General features: G+C 43.2%; 1 protein-coding gene across 2 annotated transcripts in view; it reads left to right on the top strand.

The window, feature by feature from the left end:
* The first annotated feature begins 5,188 nt into the window (after positions 1 to 5,188).
* The window catches only part of NINJ1 (ninjurin 1), a 35,294-nt gene continuing 21,252 nt past the window's right edge, over positions 5,189 to 19,230 (top strand). Inside the window, exon 1 of one of the 2 annotated variants that reach the window (XM_054035410.1) lies at positions 5,189 to 5,642. In XM_054035410.1, coding sequence (XP_053891385.1) covers positions 5,565 to 5,642 — 78 coding nt within the window. In that variant the 5' untranslated portion in view covers positions 5,189 to 5,564. The remainder of the gene's footprint in view (positions 5,643 to 19,230) is intronic. The other variant, XM_054035409.1, reaches the window with a different exon arrangement.

The following is a 19,230-nucleotide window of genomic DNA, read 5'->3' as shown; positions in this document are numbered from 1 at the left end:
TTCAGAGAATTTTGACCAGTTCTACTCACCAGTGTTACTCCTTAAGGCTGCTCTAGCTATTACAGGCCAAGAAAATTGGGGTTTTAATCAGGCATTATCGTGATGACTGATAAAGCAATTGACGGAGTGGTTGACCGCGTGCTCAGCTAGGCTGGCCTCTACCAGCAGAGGCCACTAGCGCACAGCCCAGTACAGGGTCCAAGACGGGAAGCAATATGCCTCTCCTGTGTCCTGGAGCTGCCTCAGCCTGTGATGTAGTTTGCAGCAAACTGCCCCAATAATTACCCTGTTGCAGTGGCCCCTATTGCAACACTGTAGGCAGAATGGCCAGGCCCACCCCTGACAAACCACCACAATACCCCTTGCACAATTTCTTCCCATTGTCCTGATAAATGCTTCAGTCATGTCCCTTTGTCACCTTGGATATGGTGGTCCAAAGCAGCAGCAGTATGTGCGTGGGTTTTTTTTTTTTAAGCTCTTTTACTCTCTCCTCCTCTTGTTGTATATTTCCACTACATAACCAGGGGAGTTGTGGGTACACCTTTGTTTTCAAAATGTTATTCCAAATATTATTCTATGGTGTTTTCTCACTTTTCTGAGAGTCCATAATGCTGTAAATGTCTTCTCTAAATACAGACTTTCCACCCAGCTGTGTTTTTTTTTTAAAGTCCACAATGAATCCGTATAGATTTGTAGATTATGGGAATTTTCTTTAAGTCATCCAAGATATTCCACTAAAACAAATGGCTGCTGGTTTTTATCATGAGAAGCTGTATAATGTTTTTTCTTTTTTCTGATGTACATTACACTTTTTATAGACAGGAAGTTAATGACCAATTGGATTGGACTCATCTGTAAAGTTTTTTCTTCAGTAACGTTTAGCAGTAAATATGGAAGCCTAACCTGTGCTTGTTTGCATTCAGACATGTTTGACAGTTCACACACTTTTATCTGCAATGTAGCAAACCTAAAAGTTTAGTGACTTGCTGATAGTTGGTTGAGTAATCAATCAGTTTTGTATAAAATACTGTAAAGTCCAATAGAAAATGATTAGCAGCAATGACTCAGTGTAATCCTATATTGAAATGCATACTGATTTGTACATAATAAACCATGTTACAGGAAGTGTAAAGGCTCCGCCAAATCACAACACGCCATGAAATTCAAAGAGAACATCAGAATTCCACTCTTAAACTGACACCCAAACCTTGCAGCACATTTGCTGGATAAGATCATATACTGTTTGGAATTGGCTACAATAATCTGGTGCAGAGGAATGAGTTTAATTTCGTGATTAATACTACTACACCTCTACCCCACTATAACACGACCCGATATAACACGGGTTCGCATATAGCGTGGTAGCAGCGGGGCTCTGGAGGCGCTTTAAAGGGTCCGGGGCTTCGGCTGCTGCGGGGAGCCCCGGGCCCTTTAAATCACCGCTGGAACCCTGCTGCCGCTACCCCGGGGCTGCGGTAGTGGGGCTTGCCGGCGCTTTAAAGGGCCTGGGACTCCAGCTGCTGTGGGGAGCCCCAGGCCCTTTAAATCACTGCTGGAGCCCTGCCGCCGCTACTCCGGGGCTGTGGCACCAGGGCTCCACCAGCAATTTAAAGGGCCTGGGGCTCCCCGCAGTGGCTGGAGCCCGGAGCTCTTTAAATCACTGTCGGAGCCCTGCTGCTGCTACCCCGATATAACGGGGTTTCAGCTATAACGCGGTAGGGATTTTTGACTCCCCACGACCGCGTTATAGCGGGGTAGTGGTGTATATAGCTAGCACTTTAAGAACATAAGAACGGCTATACTGGGTCAGACCAACGGTCCATCTAGCCCAGTATCCTGGCTTCCGACAGTGGCCAATGCCAGGTGCCCCAGAGGGAATGAACAGAACATGTAATCATCAAGAAATCCATGCCCTGTCGCCCATTCCCAGCTTCTGGCAAACAAAGAGAGGCTAGAGACACCATCCCTGCCCATCCTGGCTAATAGCCATTGATGGACCTATCCTCCATGAACTTATCTAGTTCTTTTTTTAACCCTGTTATAGTCTTGGCCTTCACACCATCCTCTGGCAAAGAGCCAAGTTCTCCATTCTGCCAGCCTTTTAGTGATTGTCTGTTGGTGCAAAGAAGCCATGAAGCTGCTGGAGATCGTTAGGTGTGATGAAGGAATCCCTTGGTAGTGTAGCAGTTCTAGCCCACAGCTCTTCATAAGGAGCAAAGCCTAAAAGGTGAAAGTTGGAGTGTCTCTATGCTGTGGATAATCTCAGTTGCTCTAACTTAAATTGGAGGATGAATGAGTCCCAGCCAGAGCCAACATTTTTAATAATGGAAATGTATAGGATTATATACTAAGGAATTATTCTATGTTTAGATACAATTACTCAGATCTAAACGGCATAAGAATAGAGCTACTGAACAATCAACCTGTAACTGTGTAAAGCCTTTTCACTGTTGGAAAGCAATTTCAGTTGTAGCTATGATGCTATTTGAGAGTAGATTATGTGTGTGTATGTTAAAGGAAGAGTCCATGTAATTTTTAATCTATACTCTTTCAATCTTAGGTAATCATAGATGTTACTTGTAACAGTAGTAAATTAAAAAAAAATCAGGAAAAAAGTGATTGAAATTATTTTCCTCTATTTCTTTTCACATTGTTTACTTTTTGCAGTTGTAGTCAGTCACTTTGTGTAGTCAGTTTCACTGTTTCTACCTATTTTAAGGATCTGTGCTGGTGTCCTTTACCATAAAATCTGTACACTGTACAGTCAGTCATTCCTTTTTATGTGGGTCATTCACACAGTAATAGAGAAGAGAAATATTTCTAGAAAAATAGGACAAGGAGATTGCAAGCCCACAAACATTGGAAGGAGGATACAGATTAGTATTTAGGTTGTAAATGTCCTTTATATTCATGGCCTACAAAGATCTTCAGATAAATGTCTGAAAAAATTGCATTTTAGAAAAAAAATGTAATGAACCAATAACACTGAGATTAAAAAGTCACCAATTTGAAATTTATTTTATTTTTTTAAGAGAATAAATTTCAAATTGGTGACTTTTTAATCTTCCCAGTGTTATTGGTTCATTAAATATTTTTTCTAAAATGCAATTTTTTCAGACATTTATCTGAAGGTCTTTGTAGGCCATGAATAAAAAGGATATTTACAACCTAAATAACTATTCTACTGTTGAGATATATAAAGTCTAAGGTCAAGCACCTTCATCCACCCAAAAAGTACAAGTTCCCGTATAGCCCCATTCCTTGATGTATATTAGGTTAGTCATATTTGGCTGTGTTTGACCCATTGAATTATAACAACTATTTCTACACGGCCCAACCTGAAAGGAATGGCTTATCTGCCAAAGCCCTCCATTAACCAGCAGGATCAACAAAGCCTCCTAGTAAGGAAGATAATTGGATTTACTTACTATGTAAGGGGTTAAACATCTTAAACAGAGCTCTTATCTGCTCTGCATGGACATTAAAGATTCCTTGGTGTTTTTTGTCAGAGTAGGGGGTTTGCCTTCATCTCCTTGGTGAAAATGGCTCATCCCTGATTGTTCTATAGTATGCTACATGCTGGCTGCCATCTCCTTGCATGCCAGTGATAGATATCACAAGCAATTCAGGTCCTGACATAAGACCCAACCTTGCACATATTTATGCCTGTGGATAGTCCCCCTGAAACTATTCACTTGTGTGCAGTTCCTCATGTCTGCACATCTTTGCCCTATTTTGTAAAGTGTTTTGAATGCAAGCACTATGCAAGATTATTTTCATTTAAAAATCATCATACAGTGAACTTCAAGGAAGTGCATAGTCCTTGTACTAAAAGACCGATAAGATTTTGTATATTACAATGGCCACTTATCTAAAAGATGTTTGGAGAGTGTGGTCCCCTGGTTAGTGCAGTGGGCTAGGAATCAAGATTTGTGGGTTCCATTACCATCTACTTCTAACTTGCAGTGTGACCAACTCTTGTTATTTTACTGAGAGTCTTACATTTGGTGTTTTTCTTCATGCACCAGCCTCTGGAGTCATGTTATTTTATGAGAATGTCAGCTTTCTTTTTTTAATTAAATGTTTAGCCCTCCCAGTTCCAGAGAAAAGCTTGAAAACCTGTCCTGAGTGTGTTCTAAAGGTTTGTAAACCAGAAAGCAAGAACTAAAAATATATTTAAAGAAAACCCATCTCATTTTGAAAACCAATCTCAGGATTTTTGAATATTTGGGATTAGGAATACTAAATTTACTTTGTGATCGTGAATAAGTGGCTCCTCAACAATCTGTAAAATGGGGGTAACTCTTACCTACCTCTGAAGAGTGTTGAGAGATTTAGACCTTGTTTAGACCTAGAAAAGATTTGCTGGTATTGCTATACTGGCAAACCCCTCCTAGTGTAGACACACTTCCTTTATACCAGCACTTTTTTGCTGGGATAAGCTGTGTCTACACTAGGAGGGTATGAACAACCAGTTATACGAACAATTTTTCCTGAAAGGAAAAAAAAAGTCACATCATGAAAATGATGTCACTGAAGCACAAGTTGACATCCCTTCACATTCTGATGTATTGGAAATGGCTTTGCAATGGTTTGCAGGACAAGAAGAAAATGAAGCAATGCTCCATACTGCAATTTATGCTCTGCACCTATTGTGAATTTGAGATATTCCATTTTATGAACTTCCTGACTTTATGAAGTCCTCAATCCCCAATGAGTTTGTCAGATAGGGGTTCTACTTGTAAGTTTTTGCCAGCAGAACTGTGTCTAGACTAGGGCTTTTGGGGGAAATGGGTGGTTTGGTTGTTTTTAATTCTTTGCCCTACCACAATGCTATAGGATAAAAGTTCCTAGAGTAGTCCTGGCCATAGATTATTATTCTCCCCATCTTCCAGGAAGACTGACAAGAACGGCCACACTGGGTCAGAGCAATGGTCCATCCAGCCCATTACCCTGTCTTCCAACAGGGGCTGGCACCAGATGCTTCAGAGGGAATACCAGAATAGGGCAATTTATTCTGACAGTAAGAGGTTTAGGGACACCTGCAGCATGCATGGGGCTGCATCCCTGGGCATGGCCAGTAGCCATCGCTGGACCTATCCTCCAGGAATGTTATCTAATGCTTTTTTTGAAGCCAGTGATACTTTTAGCCCTCACAGCATCCCGAGCAAGGAGTGCCTGGGTCGGGTGAAGAAATAGTTCCTGTTGCTTGTTTCAAACCTGCTGCCTCTAGAGTTAATCCGGACGCCCGCTTCTTCTTCTGGTCTGGCTCCTTGCCCGGCAGAGCCGCCAACGTTTTATAACATCCTCTGGCCACTCACCCAGACACTTGCAGCTCTGCCCGTGCAGCCGCACCGCGATCCGGCCGGGACGAAGGGGAATCCCGGGCGGAAAGGGAAGCAGCCCCTGCGGAGCGAGCTCCAAGGCGGGACTCTCCGGACCGGCCGCCGCATGTGTGTGTGCAGCGCGCTGGGAGGGCACATACCGGGCGCGGCTGGGCTGGCGGATAAGCGGCCCCTGCGGGCAAGCGAGCTGCGGCCGAGCAGCCGGCCGGCCACGGCACCATGGCCTCGGCCTCCGAGATGCTCGAGCTGAACGGGCAAACCGGCAGCGGCGGCGGCGAGGGCCCGCGTCCCGACGCGGTAAGGAGCAGCGCCGGGCGCCGCAGACCCGGGCAGGCGCATCCTGCGCTGCGGGGCACAGAGGCGCTGCGGCCCGGCGGGGCTGTGCCAGCTCCCGGCCTGGGCTGAGGCCTGGTGGGTGAGGGGCGCTGTCCGGCCCGGCCAAGGCGGGGGTCCCCGCGCTGCCAGGGGCTCTGGTCGGACCGCCGCAGGGCTGGGCCCCGCGCTCCGCGCCGGGAGATGGGTCAGTGGCTGACAAGCCAGAGGGCAAAGCGCTGGCCCCAGAGAGGGGAGAGCGAGCCAGGGGCCTTGCCCTTCACCCAGCAGCGAGACGGGGGCTGAGCGAGCCCCTGCCACCACTGGCCTGGTGTGCTTCAGGCTGTAGGAGGAAACCCATCACCTGCGGGGAGAGCGGGAGCAATCTCTGCCCCGCAAAACTATGCCTTAGGTTTTAATCCTGAAAGCCATTAGATGGGCTGGGTTAAGTTTAGGAATGATATCAAAATTATTCTACTTAACTGCCAGGGGGCAAATGTGTCACGTACACATGGGAGAAAGAAGAAGGACAAAATGCAGGGTCAGGAAGTTCCCTCAAGAGGAAATGTAGCCAAACTCCAAACCTGGAGACAATGGACCTTTCTGTGCCTGCGTCCTGTAGATAGCTAGCTAACCGCTTAGTTTGCAAAATAAGCAAGGAGAAGGGGGCAAATAGATGAACAATAAGGGGTCACAAGAGCGACAAATACATGTAGCTTGCTAATTATGTATGGTAATGATGGCAAATTTTGGCCAATCATAGAGCGATAGATTATCATAAGCAACTGCATATAATGCTTTGGTGTAAGTGTTTTCTTTGTTCTTGCTAACTTATGAGCTTGAACCCAATTGCAGTTGAAATAAAATGATCGCCCCTCCCGGGGCTCCTTGCTTGGCTAACTGTGTCCGTCGCTCCTTATTCCTCAGCTGGAACGGACAAAAATTTCTATGACAGGAAGATCATCCAAAATTTGAGGTGCAAACGCCTCCCTCCCCCTGCCCCTGTACATTTCCATGTACTTCAGTCAGTCCCCCAATGGAATGGAGACTCTCATTTCCATTTATCACACTAAAACAGACTGCATAAGCCATGCAAGACTTTTTTCAATTTCTACTTTGCTATTAATTTACCTAGAAGCAGGATTACACATGTGCTTTCCCTTCATATATATGAAATAAAACTATGACTAACAAAGTGCTTTCTGTTAGAATATATACAGCATGTTCCTGTAAGGGTTCCATTCAGACTTCCAGTTTGCCTATGGAAGGGTAGTAGAGAATCGTTCTTCCTCTCTCTATACACTGGCCTGCCGCTTCCCGCAGCTCCCGTTGGCCAGGAATGGCGAACCGCGGCCACTGGGAGCTGCGGGAGGCTGTACCTGCCGACTGTCAATGTGAGCAAAATGTCTTGGGGCCCGCAATCAGATTACACTGATGGGCTGCATACGGCCCACGGGCCTCAGGTTGCCCACCACTGCTGTAGCTGCTACCTTCCTTTGCCGACTGCTGTTTTAGCACACTTGTTCATCCCTTGACATTGTCATTAAATTAGAATATAAGCTTTTCGCGGCTGGAACCATATCTTTCTACATATTTATACAGTACTTAGGCCAATGGGGCTCCAAACCAGAATGTGGCCTTTAGGTATTACAAATAATAAATAATGTAGTTCTGTTAAGTTTGAGGGGAGGTTTTAGGAAATGTGTGTGCTATAGCTTGGTATGTACATAGGAAGGATGACATTTGCAAATGAATGTATAACTGACTCATAGCAGTATATCACCAAGGAGGAATTCTACAGAATTTAAGGGAGATACGAGCTCCAGTAACTAGTGGAATTTGAGTAAGGACAGCTGTTTTAAACCAAAGTCAAGACTCGAATATTTAGTGGATAGTGCTTACTACAAATGTCAGTTGTTCCTATCCCCTTTGGAAATCTGATTGTGAGACTATTTTGAATGTCTTGAATCTCAAATATACTATAGTTGAAGAGAAAAAAAATGTAATCTATTCCTTCCAAGATTGGGAGAACATTTCTCTAGTAGACTTTTTCTGTCTTTCCTGCTTGAGAGCACAGCTTTTAAAACAACAACCCCTATTTTCTAATTTTCTTACAATCACACTTGTATAAGCTATTTTTGAATCGACTGCTCACTCAGCTTGATGGGAGAATCTCTCTTTTGACCTGAAATCTCCCACTTTGCCTATTCAAAATCTATGTTTTAAAGTACTGAGACGTTCAGTATCCACTGACAGCAGCACAAAGGAGCATAGGAAAGTTGATTTTACTGTCTGCTTTTGTTTGCCCTTCGCCTTGAGGCTGTTCAGCTCCTAGCTCCGGACATCAAGTCCTGTTGGCCAAAAGGTGTATTACCGCTCATCATACAGCCCTCCACTCAAGCCTGTGCTCACTCCTCCACCTCCTCTTAGGTAGAGCTGCTGTGAGCAGCAACAGGACTGAGTGCATTCTTCCTTTCCTACAGAGCAGCTCTAGCAACTCAAGGAGAAGCAGAGAGGTCCTCTTTCTGCATCTGATCAGTGAGGAGGATAGAGAAGAGACCAAAAGAGGTTCAGGAAAAGACTGGATGAATAGTTGACAAACTTCTAAATAACAACACCTGTCTGTAAAATATTGAATCCTCAACTTGAAAAAGGCTTGTCTCCATGCAAATGTTTTTTCTTGGTGTAACTGAAGGTGCAAATTTAAACTGATCTAGTTATACCAGCATAACTCCAGTGTGGACACTTATTCTGGTATAAGAGGACCTTTCTTATGGTTTAGCTTAAGTTGCTTGTGAAGCGGGTTAAGCTAACCTGGAAAAAGCTGCTCCTATGCCTGAATAAGTGTCCATATAGAACAAAATATCAGTATAACTGTAGCTGTATAATTGGTAAAACTTTTTCATGCAGCCAGGACACAGGCACATCTGTGTAAGATTCCTGTTCCCACCCTGATGAGCCCTGTGTGTGATGTCATACAGTCTTACTGGCATAAGTTCTAAAGTAGATTGTCAAATACTGGAAAAGTACTGCAATAAAAAAAAATAGTTTCACTTTGGCATTACTCATGTCTTACCCCAAGTCAAGCTTGATGTACTTGAGTCAGAATGCATCCGAAGAAGTGGGCTATAGCCCACGAAAGCTTATGCTCTAATAAATTTGTTAGTCTCTAAGGTGCCACAAGTACTCCTGTTCTTTTTGAGTCAGAATGGTGAACTGAAAAATTCTCTTTAGAACGGCCAGTTCCTCATTCATCTCATTTTAACAGAAAGGAATAGCTTTGACTAGGTCATGTTAACTCAAATTTTTCCCCTTCAGTTTCTATTCTTTCTGTATACTTCAGTGGGTTTTCTGATCTTGCTTTATATTCTGCCATCTGTAGTTACTGTTCCATTTGTGGCAAACCTTTCCCAAAGAAACTGAGACACAATCAGTCAATTAAGATATCATAAGCAGCTGTAAATTAACCGCCAAGCATATTTAAAACCAAATAATTCTATAAAGTAATGTTGTAGAGGTATTTACAAACTTTAATCCTCCCATTACACCTGAAATAGGCAGGTGTTACTTTTGTCTTGGCCTGGGCGGGGGGGGGAGGAGAGGGGGGAAATGAGGCAGAGGCTCAGATTTTCCAAAAGAACTCATATCCCTTTAAGGGTATGTCTACACAGCAAAGAAAAACTCGCAGCTTCCTGTGCCAGTGAACTCAAGAATTGCGGGGCTTGGGCGGCGGGGCTGTTTCATTGTTGTGTAGACTTCTGGGCTCAGCTGGAGCCCAGGCTCTAAGCCCCTGTGGGGTGGAGGTTTCCAGAGCTCAGGCTCCAGCCTGAGACTGGAAGTTTACACAGCAATAAAACAGCCCCAGCCCAAGCCTGTGTCAGCTGGCACAGGCCAACCACGTGTTTTTCTTTGCTGTGTAGACCAGGGCCGGCTCCAGGGTTTTTGCCGCCCCAAGCAGAAAAAAAAAAAAAAAAAGCCGCGATCACTATCTGCAGCACTTCGGCGGCCGCTCTGCCGCTGCTGCTTCATTTTTCGGCGGCAATTCGGTGGTAGGTCCTTCCCCCCCTGAGGGAGTGAGGGACCCGCCGCCGAAAAGCCAGACGTGCCGCCCCCCTCCGTTGGCCGCCCCAAGCACCTGCTTGCTGAGCTGGTGCATGGAGCTGGCCCTGGTGTAGACATACCGTTAGATACCTAAAAAAGGTGGAAGCACTCAGCACCCAATAGATCCCCCTGTGATATCTATGATCAGATTTTAAGAAGAGCTCAGCATGGTGGATAATTGGGAGCTAAGCTCTTCTGAAAAATCAAGCCTCCATTTTCGATGCTAAGAGCTATTGAAAATCTGGCCTTTATTGACTTGCCCAAGACCCCAAGGGATCTATATGAGAGGGATATTAAGAGCCAGAAATTCCTAGCTTCTACTGTTAGACTAGATTGTCATGCCTTTGCTCACACTGAGTCGTTCCTTTCTCACTTTTAGTAGAGCCTATTCTTCATTATTCCAATTAAAGTCAATGATGCTGCCTGAGAGATTGTGAAGAGAGTTTTTCATGCTAGTGCTGCTGGCAATAGCTAGTGAGGACAAGAAATAGAAAAATATGGAAGCTGTCTCAAAAGTTTTCTTATAGCTGGTGTGCTATCTCACTGTATCAATCCACACAGCGTATTCTGTCAGATGAATAAGCTACCAAAGAGAGGAAAGATAAACCCAAACGTGGTACAGCAAAGCAAGGGATATTAATGTCACATTGTAGCCATTCGTACATTTATGTTTTTTTTCTGGCTAGAAACCTATGCAAAGCAGGTAGTATATTTTCACTCTTTGTAAAGTGAAACCATAACCATAAGTAAATGTTAATAAAGAATATTGAGGTGTCCTGGCAGTCTAAAACTATAAATGAACAAATTTCAATACATGTGGGAACTTGAAATAATTATTCTTTTCTTCACTAGAATGAAATGTGTCCTGAAGCATTGCATATTTCAAATGGAAACTCGGTCTCATCTAATGGCTAGTAGTAATTATTTATAGCAAATAGAACTTGTCAACAGAGCTTTACAAACACACAACACAAACAAACAGTCAGCTTACAATGTAATTCTGACAAATGCTGTAAGACCAAATAGCAGTGGAGTGGAGAGATAGAAGGTGAAAGCCAGCAGTCTAAAGATGCTCTTGGGTTAAAAATAATTTTTAAAACAAGTTCTCATTGCCTTAAATTATTAAAATTGATTTTTAGAGTTGGTTTTTTCATCATTTTTGTTGGTTTACTTTTTGCATAGTCCGTCAGTTTGGGTAATAAGAATATTCCAAACAGGATTTGAGAAAAGAAAGGCGACTTGGCATACGTGAAAGATGAAGCTGTTCTAAACGTAGTGAACAGAACGTAAAGAAGTACAGAGTCAAAAGCAGGATGATGAACCAAGAGAATACTTAAAAACCTGGAACCTCTAGGGAGAGAGTCTGCCCTTATCTGCTCAGTGCCCAGACTTAAGCTACTCATTTAGGGCCCAATCCTGCATACCCAAAACTCATTAGTTTTACCATATTAAAGTCTGCATGGAACAAAGATGCACATGTCAGTGATGCTTATTGGCAAGGAAACAGTTACACTGAGGACTATAAAAGAAAAGGACCAGAACAATGAAGATTTGAATCTGGGCAGAATCTGATATTGCTCCACACAAAGCAAAACCCATTGGAGAACATGTGATGTGCCATATGATTACATGAGTCAGACCCCTAGTACCCTGCATTTATCATTTCGATCAAGTTTAGTTCTCAGTTGCAGTAGTACTTTTGAAACTTATTTTGAAGCTATCAAAATGTCTGCAAGCCACAGCATGGCTCTGTGAAAACCTGCCACATTAGTCATCTTGTCTTCCAGAATGGTATTCCTGGCTTTCAAGAGCTTTGTAGTTAGAACTCTCATGTGCGATTTAGTGTCATTAAATAATCATATTGGCTCGGAATATTCATTTTCTTCTATAGAGTGTGTGTCATGCAGAGAAAATATTAGTTTGTATTAACGGAGAAACCTTTGCTGTTTCACCGCATAGGGTGGTAATTATACTGCCTCACGGCATAATCTTGCTCTCGGTTAATTCATTGACAAGACTCCCGCTGATTTAAAATAGAGCAGGATCAGTCCCTCCCTTCCCTTTCAATTTAAGTCTGAAAGCTAAACGCAGCCCTGGCATGGGCTTCAGTGGAGTTGCTCCTGCTTAGAGTGGATTTGAATTTGGTCCAATATCTTTGGCATTTAATTTCAAAAAGGGGAACTGTGCAAAAACGAGGGGGTTAGTTAAACAGAAATTAAAAGGTACAGTGACTAAAGTGAAATCCCTGCAAGCTACATGGACGCTTTTTAAAGACACCATAATAGAGGCCCAACTTAAATATATACCCCAAATTAAGAAACACAGTAGAAGAACTAAAAAAGAGCCACCGTGGCTTGGCTTAACCATGTAAAAGAAGCAGTGAGAGATAAAAAGGCATCTTTTAAAAAGTGGAAGTCAAATCCTAGTGAGGTAAATAGAAAGGAGCATAAACACTGCCAAATTAAGTATAAAAATGTAATGAGAAAAGCCAAAGAGGAGTTTGAAGAACGGCTAGCCAAAAACTCAAAGGGTAATAACAAAATGTTTTTTAAGTACATCAGAAGCAGGAAGCCTGCTAAACAACCAGTGGGGCCCCTGAATGATCGAGATACAAAAGGAGCGCTTAAAGACGATAAAGTCATTGTGGAGAAACTAAATGGATTCTTTGCTTCAGTCTTCACGGCTGAGGATGTTAGGGAGATTCCCAAACCTGAGCCGGCTTTTGTAGGTGACAAATCTGAGGAACTGTCACAGATTGAAGTGTCACTAGAGGAGGTTTTGGAATTAAGTGATAAACTTAACATTAACAAGTCACTAGGACCAGATGGCATTCACCCAAGAGTTCTGAAAGAACTCAAATGTAAAGTTGCGGAATTATTAACTATGGTTTGTAGCCTGTCCTTTAAATTGGCTTCTGTACCCAATGACTGGAAGATAGCTAATGTAACGCCAATATTTAAAAAGGGCTCTAGAGGTGATCCCGGCAATTACAGACCGATAAGTCTAACGTCAGTACCGGGCAAATTAGTTGAAACAAATAGTAAAGAATAAAATTGTCAGACACATAGAAGAACATAAATTGTTGAGCAAAAGTCAACATGGTTTCTGTAAAGGGAAATCGTATCTTACTAATCTATTAGAGTTCTTTGAAGGGGTTAACAAACATGTGGACAAGGGGGATCCAGTGGACATAGTATACTTAGATTTCCAGAAAGCCTTTGACAAGGTCCCTCACCAAAGGCTCTTATGTAAATTAAGTTGTCATGGGATAAAAGGGGGAAGGTCCTTTCATGGATTGAGAACTGGTTAAGACAGGGAACAAAGGGTAGGAATAAATGGTAAATTCTCAAAATGGAGAGGGGTAACTAGTGGTGTTCCCCAAGGGTCAGTCCTAGGACCAATCCTATTCAACTTATTCATAAATGATCTGGAGAAAGGGGTAAAAAGTGAGGTGGCAAAGCTGGCAGCTGATACTAAACTGCTCAAGATAGTTAAGACCAAAGCAGACTGTGAAGAACTTCAAAAAGATCTCACAAAACTAAGTGATTGGGCAACAAAATGGAAATGAAATTTAATGTGGATAAATGTAAAGTAATGCACATTGGAAAAAATAACCCCAACTATACATATAATATGATGGGGGGCTAATTTAGCTAGAACGAATCAGGAAAAAGATCTTGGAGTCATCGTGGATAGTTCTCTGAAGACGTCCACGCAGTGTGCAGAGGCAGTCAAAAAAGCAAACAGGATGTTAGGAATTATTAAACGGGATAAAGAATAAGACTGAGAATTTATTATTGCCCTTATATAAATCAATGGTACGCCGACATCTTGAATACTGCATACAGATGTGGTTTCCTCATCTCAAAAAAGATATACTGGCACTAGAAGAGGTTCAAAGAAGAGCAACTAGAAGAGGAGAGATTAAAGAGGCTAGGACTTTTCAGCTTGGAAAAGAGGAGACTAAGGGGGGATATGATAGAGGTATATAAAATCATGAGTGATGTGGAGAAAGTAGATAAGGAAAAGTTATTTACTTATTTCCATAATACAAGAACTAGGGGCCACCAAATGAAATTAATGGGCAGCAGGTTTAAAACAAATAAAAGGACGTTCTTTTTCACACAGCGCACAGTCAACTTGTGGAACTCCTTACCTGAGGAGGTTGTGAAGGCTAGGACTATAACAGGGTTTAAAAGAGAACTGGATAAATTCATGGAGATTAAGTCCATTAATGGCTATTAGCCAGGATGGGTAAGGAATGATGTCCCTAGCCTCTGTTTGTCAGAGGGTGGAGATGGATGGCAGGAGAGAGATTACTTGATCATTACCTGTTAGGTTCACTCCCTCTGGGGCACCTGGAATTGGCCACTGTTGGTAGACAGGATACTGGGCTAGATGGACCTTTGGTTTGACCCAATACGGCCGTTGTTATGTTTTGTAAGAGACAATAGTATATAGTTATACACATTCTTTGGAACAAGTTCTACACAAGCATTAACGCAATACATTAACATGCAGGGACTGCATTCTTGTCTAATCTGGGAATGATGGCAGATTGGGATGCTTTCCTGAATCTGGTCCTATTTAAGCATGTTCTTACATACTGCCCTTAGTGCAGTCTTGAATAGGGATGCACTTAAGTTCATGTGTACACACTTTCCTGCATCAAAGCCTTAATGCAGAAATGAAAAGAAAACATGATGCAGGGAAAACGAAATCTAGCATGAATGGTTTTGTCTTGATTAAATAAGTTGGATTTGTTTTCCTTTTAAAACACTTTACTACTTGATTTGCATTGTCATCTTGATTGCTTTCTAAGGAATTCTGTATTGTCTTTTTTATCTGAATATATTATTAATCCTACTTTCTCCTTTTCTTTTTAAATAATGTTGCTATAATACTACTCTTGATTTTAGACCTGTGAAAAACATCTCAGTTTATAGAGGTCCCCTGTTCTGTAGTGATAATGGACTGCAGCCATGCCATCTCAAGATGTGATCTCACCAGCTCTCACAAGCTAGTATTGTTGAGCTGGATTAGCACTTGAATGCCAGACCTCTAGGGAAAATGGAGGCAGGAAGGGGTGTTGATGATTGCTTGTCTACACTGGCAAGTTTCTGCACAGTAAAGCAGCTTATTGTCCCATAATGCCTCAAGTGATCGCTCTGCTCATTGTTTTGAACTCGGTTGCCCTGAGACATGCACCCATCCCCTTTCAAAGTGGGGCTGATGTTGGGAGTTTCCCCCTCCCCCTGCCTCAGGACTGGTTGCTTCCTGCCACTGTCTGAACTTACAAGACAGCATGCTGACACACAGTCTCTGTCCCCCAAAACACACTCTCTCCTCCTCTCCATACACACACTCACTCCCTGTCAAATTCTCCCCCACCCCCTTCAGTTGAAAAGCAGCTGGCAATGTAGTAGGATGCCCATGGAACAATGGGATTGGGAAACCTGCATCGTGTGATGCTGTGCCTGCCCCATGAGGCATTGCACATCCTTCCCAAAGCACCCTGTGGCCAGTTGCACAGAGGGATAGCTACCACAATGCACTGCTGTCTTTGCCGTGGCAAGAGCTGCTAATGTGGATGCGCTCCAACGTCAAAAGGAGCACAGTGTGGACACGCAACAGCGTTTTAATAAAAGTGGTATAACTTGTGGCGCAGAAACTTGCCAGTGTAGACATACCCTCAGTTCTGTATGTGGTATTCTTCTGTCTGAGTCAGTACTTAACTAGTGGTTGAGTGTGGTGTCGTGGGCAGGGTCCTTGGGAGGTTTTATCTTTGTGGAGATAGAAAAACAAGAAGGTCCTAACCATCTGTTGCATAGCTGCCACCATTCCAAAGATTTTCCTAGGCATAATACTGAAAAGCAGCAAGGGCTCTGGAGTCTTTTCAGGAGAGAATTCCTAAAACAAGATATTTCTGGTTGCTGAGTGACAGCATAGTTATCCATCATATTTCTGATTTGTGAATGATAGAGAACTGGGGAAGCTGCGATTGACAAACAATTATGTAATCAGCTTAATGGTGTAGTTACAGGAATAACATTTCCACTTAGACACTGGGAAACTAATGGTTTATGTTAAAAAAAAAAAATCCAGAAGTTGTCCTCCTTACTCACTTTTCCTCTATTGGGATCTGGTGCTTTGCAGACAAAGTATTGTCTATAATACACATGCAATGGGTGAAGTTTTCTGAGTTGGCCAGTGCTTTTGGATACTTTAGTTTCTGGAAGCCCAACTTGAGACATGGGGCCTGATATTCAGAAGCACTGAGCACTCACAGCCCCAGTTGAAACCCACAGGAGCTGTGAATGCTCAACGATTCTGAATCAGGGTCAAAGCGTCCCAAATTTGTATCGTGTGCACACAAATCAAAGATTGCAGTACCCACAGAGAAGCTGGAAATGGAAAGTTTAGTTTAAGAACTCTAAACTGTTGGTTTTCCAGTAGAGTCTGTTAAGGATGGATTAAGAGTTGTAGAGCTTGATCTTGCAAACCCCAATTCATGTATGTGAGTAAGTTCATTCATGTTAACAGCCCTATAGCCCTCAATATGCACAAGCATTTGCAAAATCTGGCTCATAACTTTTAAGTTTCAGGCCTCTGTTGGTTATGGGCATGTTCTAAAACAAACACTATTTAATTCTATCCTCTTAGAAAGCATGTGTATGATGGGAGAAATAAAATAAATAAATAAATTAATGGAGATATCCCATCTCCTAGAACTGAAATGGACCTTGAAAGGTTATTGAGTCCAGCCCCCTGCCTTCACTAGGAGGACCAAGTACTGATTTTGCCCAAGATCCCCAAGTGGCCCCCTCAAGGATTGAACTCACAATCCTGGGTTTAGCAGGCCAATGTTCAAACCACTGAGCTATCCTTCCCCCCTCTTAGTAAGAGGCTAACTAGAACAATAGCTGCATGTAAGCCAGAAGCAAAAGGGCATGCATTAAAATCTCCAGCGCGTGAAGTCAAGTGCATTTTCTTTCATACATGCAAGGGCACAAGAAAGTCACAGAAGTGAACTTTAACATAGTTATGGAGCTAATGAAAGAAAGCAGTGCTCAGTGGTGCTGGTGTTTGCAGTCTAATTTTCAGCATGGAGAGGTATCCACATCAAAAACCAGAACGCGAATTGGTACTGACACTTTTACCTCTCCTGATAGTCCTCTTTTGGGGACTCTCAGCAGAGGCCAAAGTTTGAATAACGAGACTAAATTCCTCTCTCCCCCCCATAAGCCATTCCTCTTTGTCAGACTTTAGGCATGTTAGTGTGGTAGTGTGTGGAAGCTTAAGTAGAGAGCATCGTTTAGTGAATGAACAGGGGACTTTGGTCTTCAGGCTTTTCAATGAGGTAACTTTCACCACTGAGTCAATAAAGAGCATAAACGCTTGAGCCTTACTATAATGCACACAAGACCTGTATGTTTAGCAAACTGCCTTGATATTTGTTTTCAAACTTTACCTAAAGTGGGTACCGTCACTGAGTTGCAACTGAAAGCCCGAGAATTTTTGTTGTTGAGTCATCGGGTATAAAGAATAAGGCTTTTCTTTATAAAGGAAATCCCCATGAACTGGAAGTCACAGGGTCAGAATGGTCAGTAAAAACAAGTAGCTACAAAAGATTCTCTTTTACCCATACAGTTCCCAGTAAAATATTACTAAATATAACCATAGTGTGGGGAAATAAGCATTGGGTTACCCGGGTTACCCTTTTAATCTTTCGGTAAAGGTTTAAGAGAAGGAAAACAATGCAACTATTCTGATGTTGTGTCTTAATTAGTTGGCTCCCCACAGATGGGATTAAACACTGCTGGTGAAGATAGCAGTCCCACAAACCTTGAAAAGGGGCTGTAAGATGCTGGGCGGGTGGGAAAGTTCGGTCAATGAAAAACTAAGCTGTTCAGCAAACTGTTCTCACTGCTCTCAGAAGAGCCACAGAGACTGGAGATGGGGAAAGCTTTTCACAGCTCCCCTTTTCAGAGAAAGCTAAAGAACACACTGCACAGACAAATATGGTTTATGCCCAGAACTAGGGTGACCAGATGTCCCAATTTTATAGGGACTGTCCCGGTATTCGGGGCTTTGTCTTATATGAGCGCCTATTACCCCCCCCACCCCCTGTCCCACTTGCTATCTGGTCACCCTACCCAGAGCTCAGATACCAGCTCTGCTGTGGCAAACCTGCATGCATGCAGGTTGTTAACATGGAAGTGAATACACTAAGATCTTGTTCACATGAGCGATTCTTTGAAACCATTCTCAGACACTTCTGAGCCCCCTCCCCCGCGGCCCCCTCCCCCAATATAGTCAGTAACTTGTGTCTGTACTAGATAATTCTGGTGGTAGGAGCATGGCACGGGATTGCATCACACCGCTCTGTGACCAAAGATGCAAAGTGTTTGCAATGGTGCAGAAACATGCCGGCACTATTGATATTTTAGTTGCTTGGGTCAAGACTCGCCATCATCACATCCAGCACTGGCTCACCACGGTAGTGCTCATGTAAACCAAGACCACATCTACATTAGGCAGATCGCCCAAAGTTACACATCCACTGGTGTAGCCCCACAAGTGGTAGCAACAGTGCTAGCATTAGTGTAGTGCTGAGAGCTGCTGACATTTTTTATTGCACGTCATCTAGACCTACTCCAAGTAAGGTTAGCTGCATATTGCAGGGATGCAATTCTCGGGGGTGTGCAAGGCTATTAAGGTACGGCACTGATGGTGAGGCAGGTAAACAGCTTTATCCCAGCCACATTTACCCAGAGAGCTCCAGGAAAAAAGGATGGGGAATAGATTTCTTCATAGAATTGTCTCCCCATTACTCTGTAAGCTGTCTGGCAGCAGGTGTCCTCTCACTGCTCCTTATGGATCTTTACACAGTTTGGGTAAAAAAAGCATGTTGGAAAAAACAGTAAGGGAGACAGACCCTAGACATGTGTATGGAAAGAACCTTCTGTAGCTGGATCTTATCCTTCCTGTATACATTTGTAGGGAGGGGGGAAAATAGAGTTGCCCCATCACTCCTGCCACAAATACCAGAGGGCCTTCTGAAGATCCAGCCTTCCACTGACTGGGGGAAGGTCTCTCTGTAGTGGAAACACAATCTTTATCTTGCACTCACTGGAAAAGGTTACTATAGTTGGAATCTGTAGCAATGTATTTATAGTCTTCCCTCTGTGTGGGAAACGCTCCTTAAAAAGGGTCAGGCACTGGCTGAGGGAGTGCCACCAGTATTAGCAGTATGTCCAGACTGCAAGTGAAGGGGTAATTGTAGCACGGATAGGCATAGACATGCTAGCTTTAATCTAGCTAGCATTGGTAACAGTAGAGATGTGGCAGCACAGGCTAGCATCCAGAGTGCAAGCCCTGCAGGAAGCCTACGTACACACACTGGTTGCTAGCTTGTAGTGAAATCTGTGCCACCACATCTACACGACTATTGTCATCCCCGCTAGCTAGA

Source organism: Malaclemys terrapin, chromosome 7, assembly GCF_027887155.1.
Source record: "Malaclemys terrapin pileata isolate rMalTer1 chromosome 7, rMalTer1.hap1, whole genome shotgun sequence".
Classification (NCBI taxonomy): Eukaryota; Metazoa; Chordata; order Testudines; family Emydidae; genus Malaclemys; species Malaclemys terrapin.
Note: the sequence above shows the minus strand (reverse complement) of the source record. Positions and strands in the feature narration are given on the sequence as shown.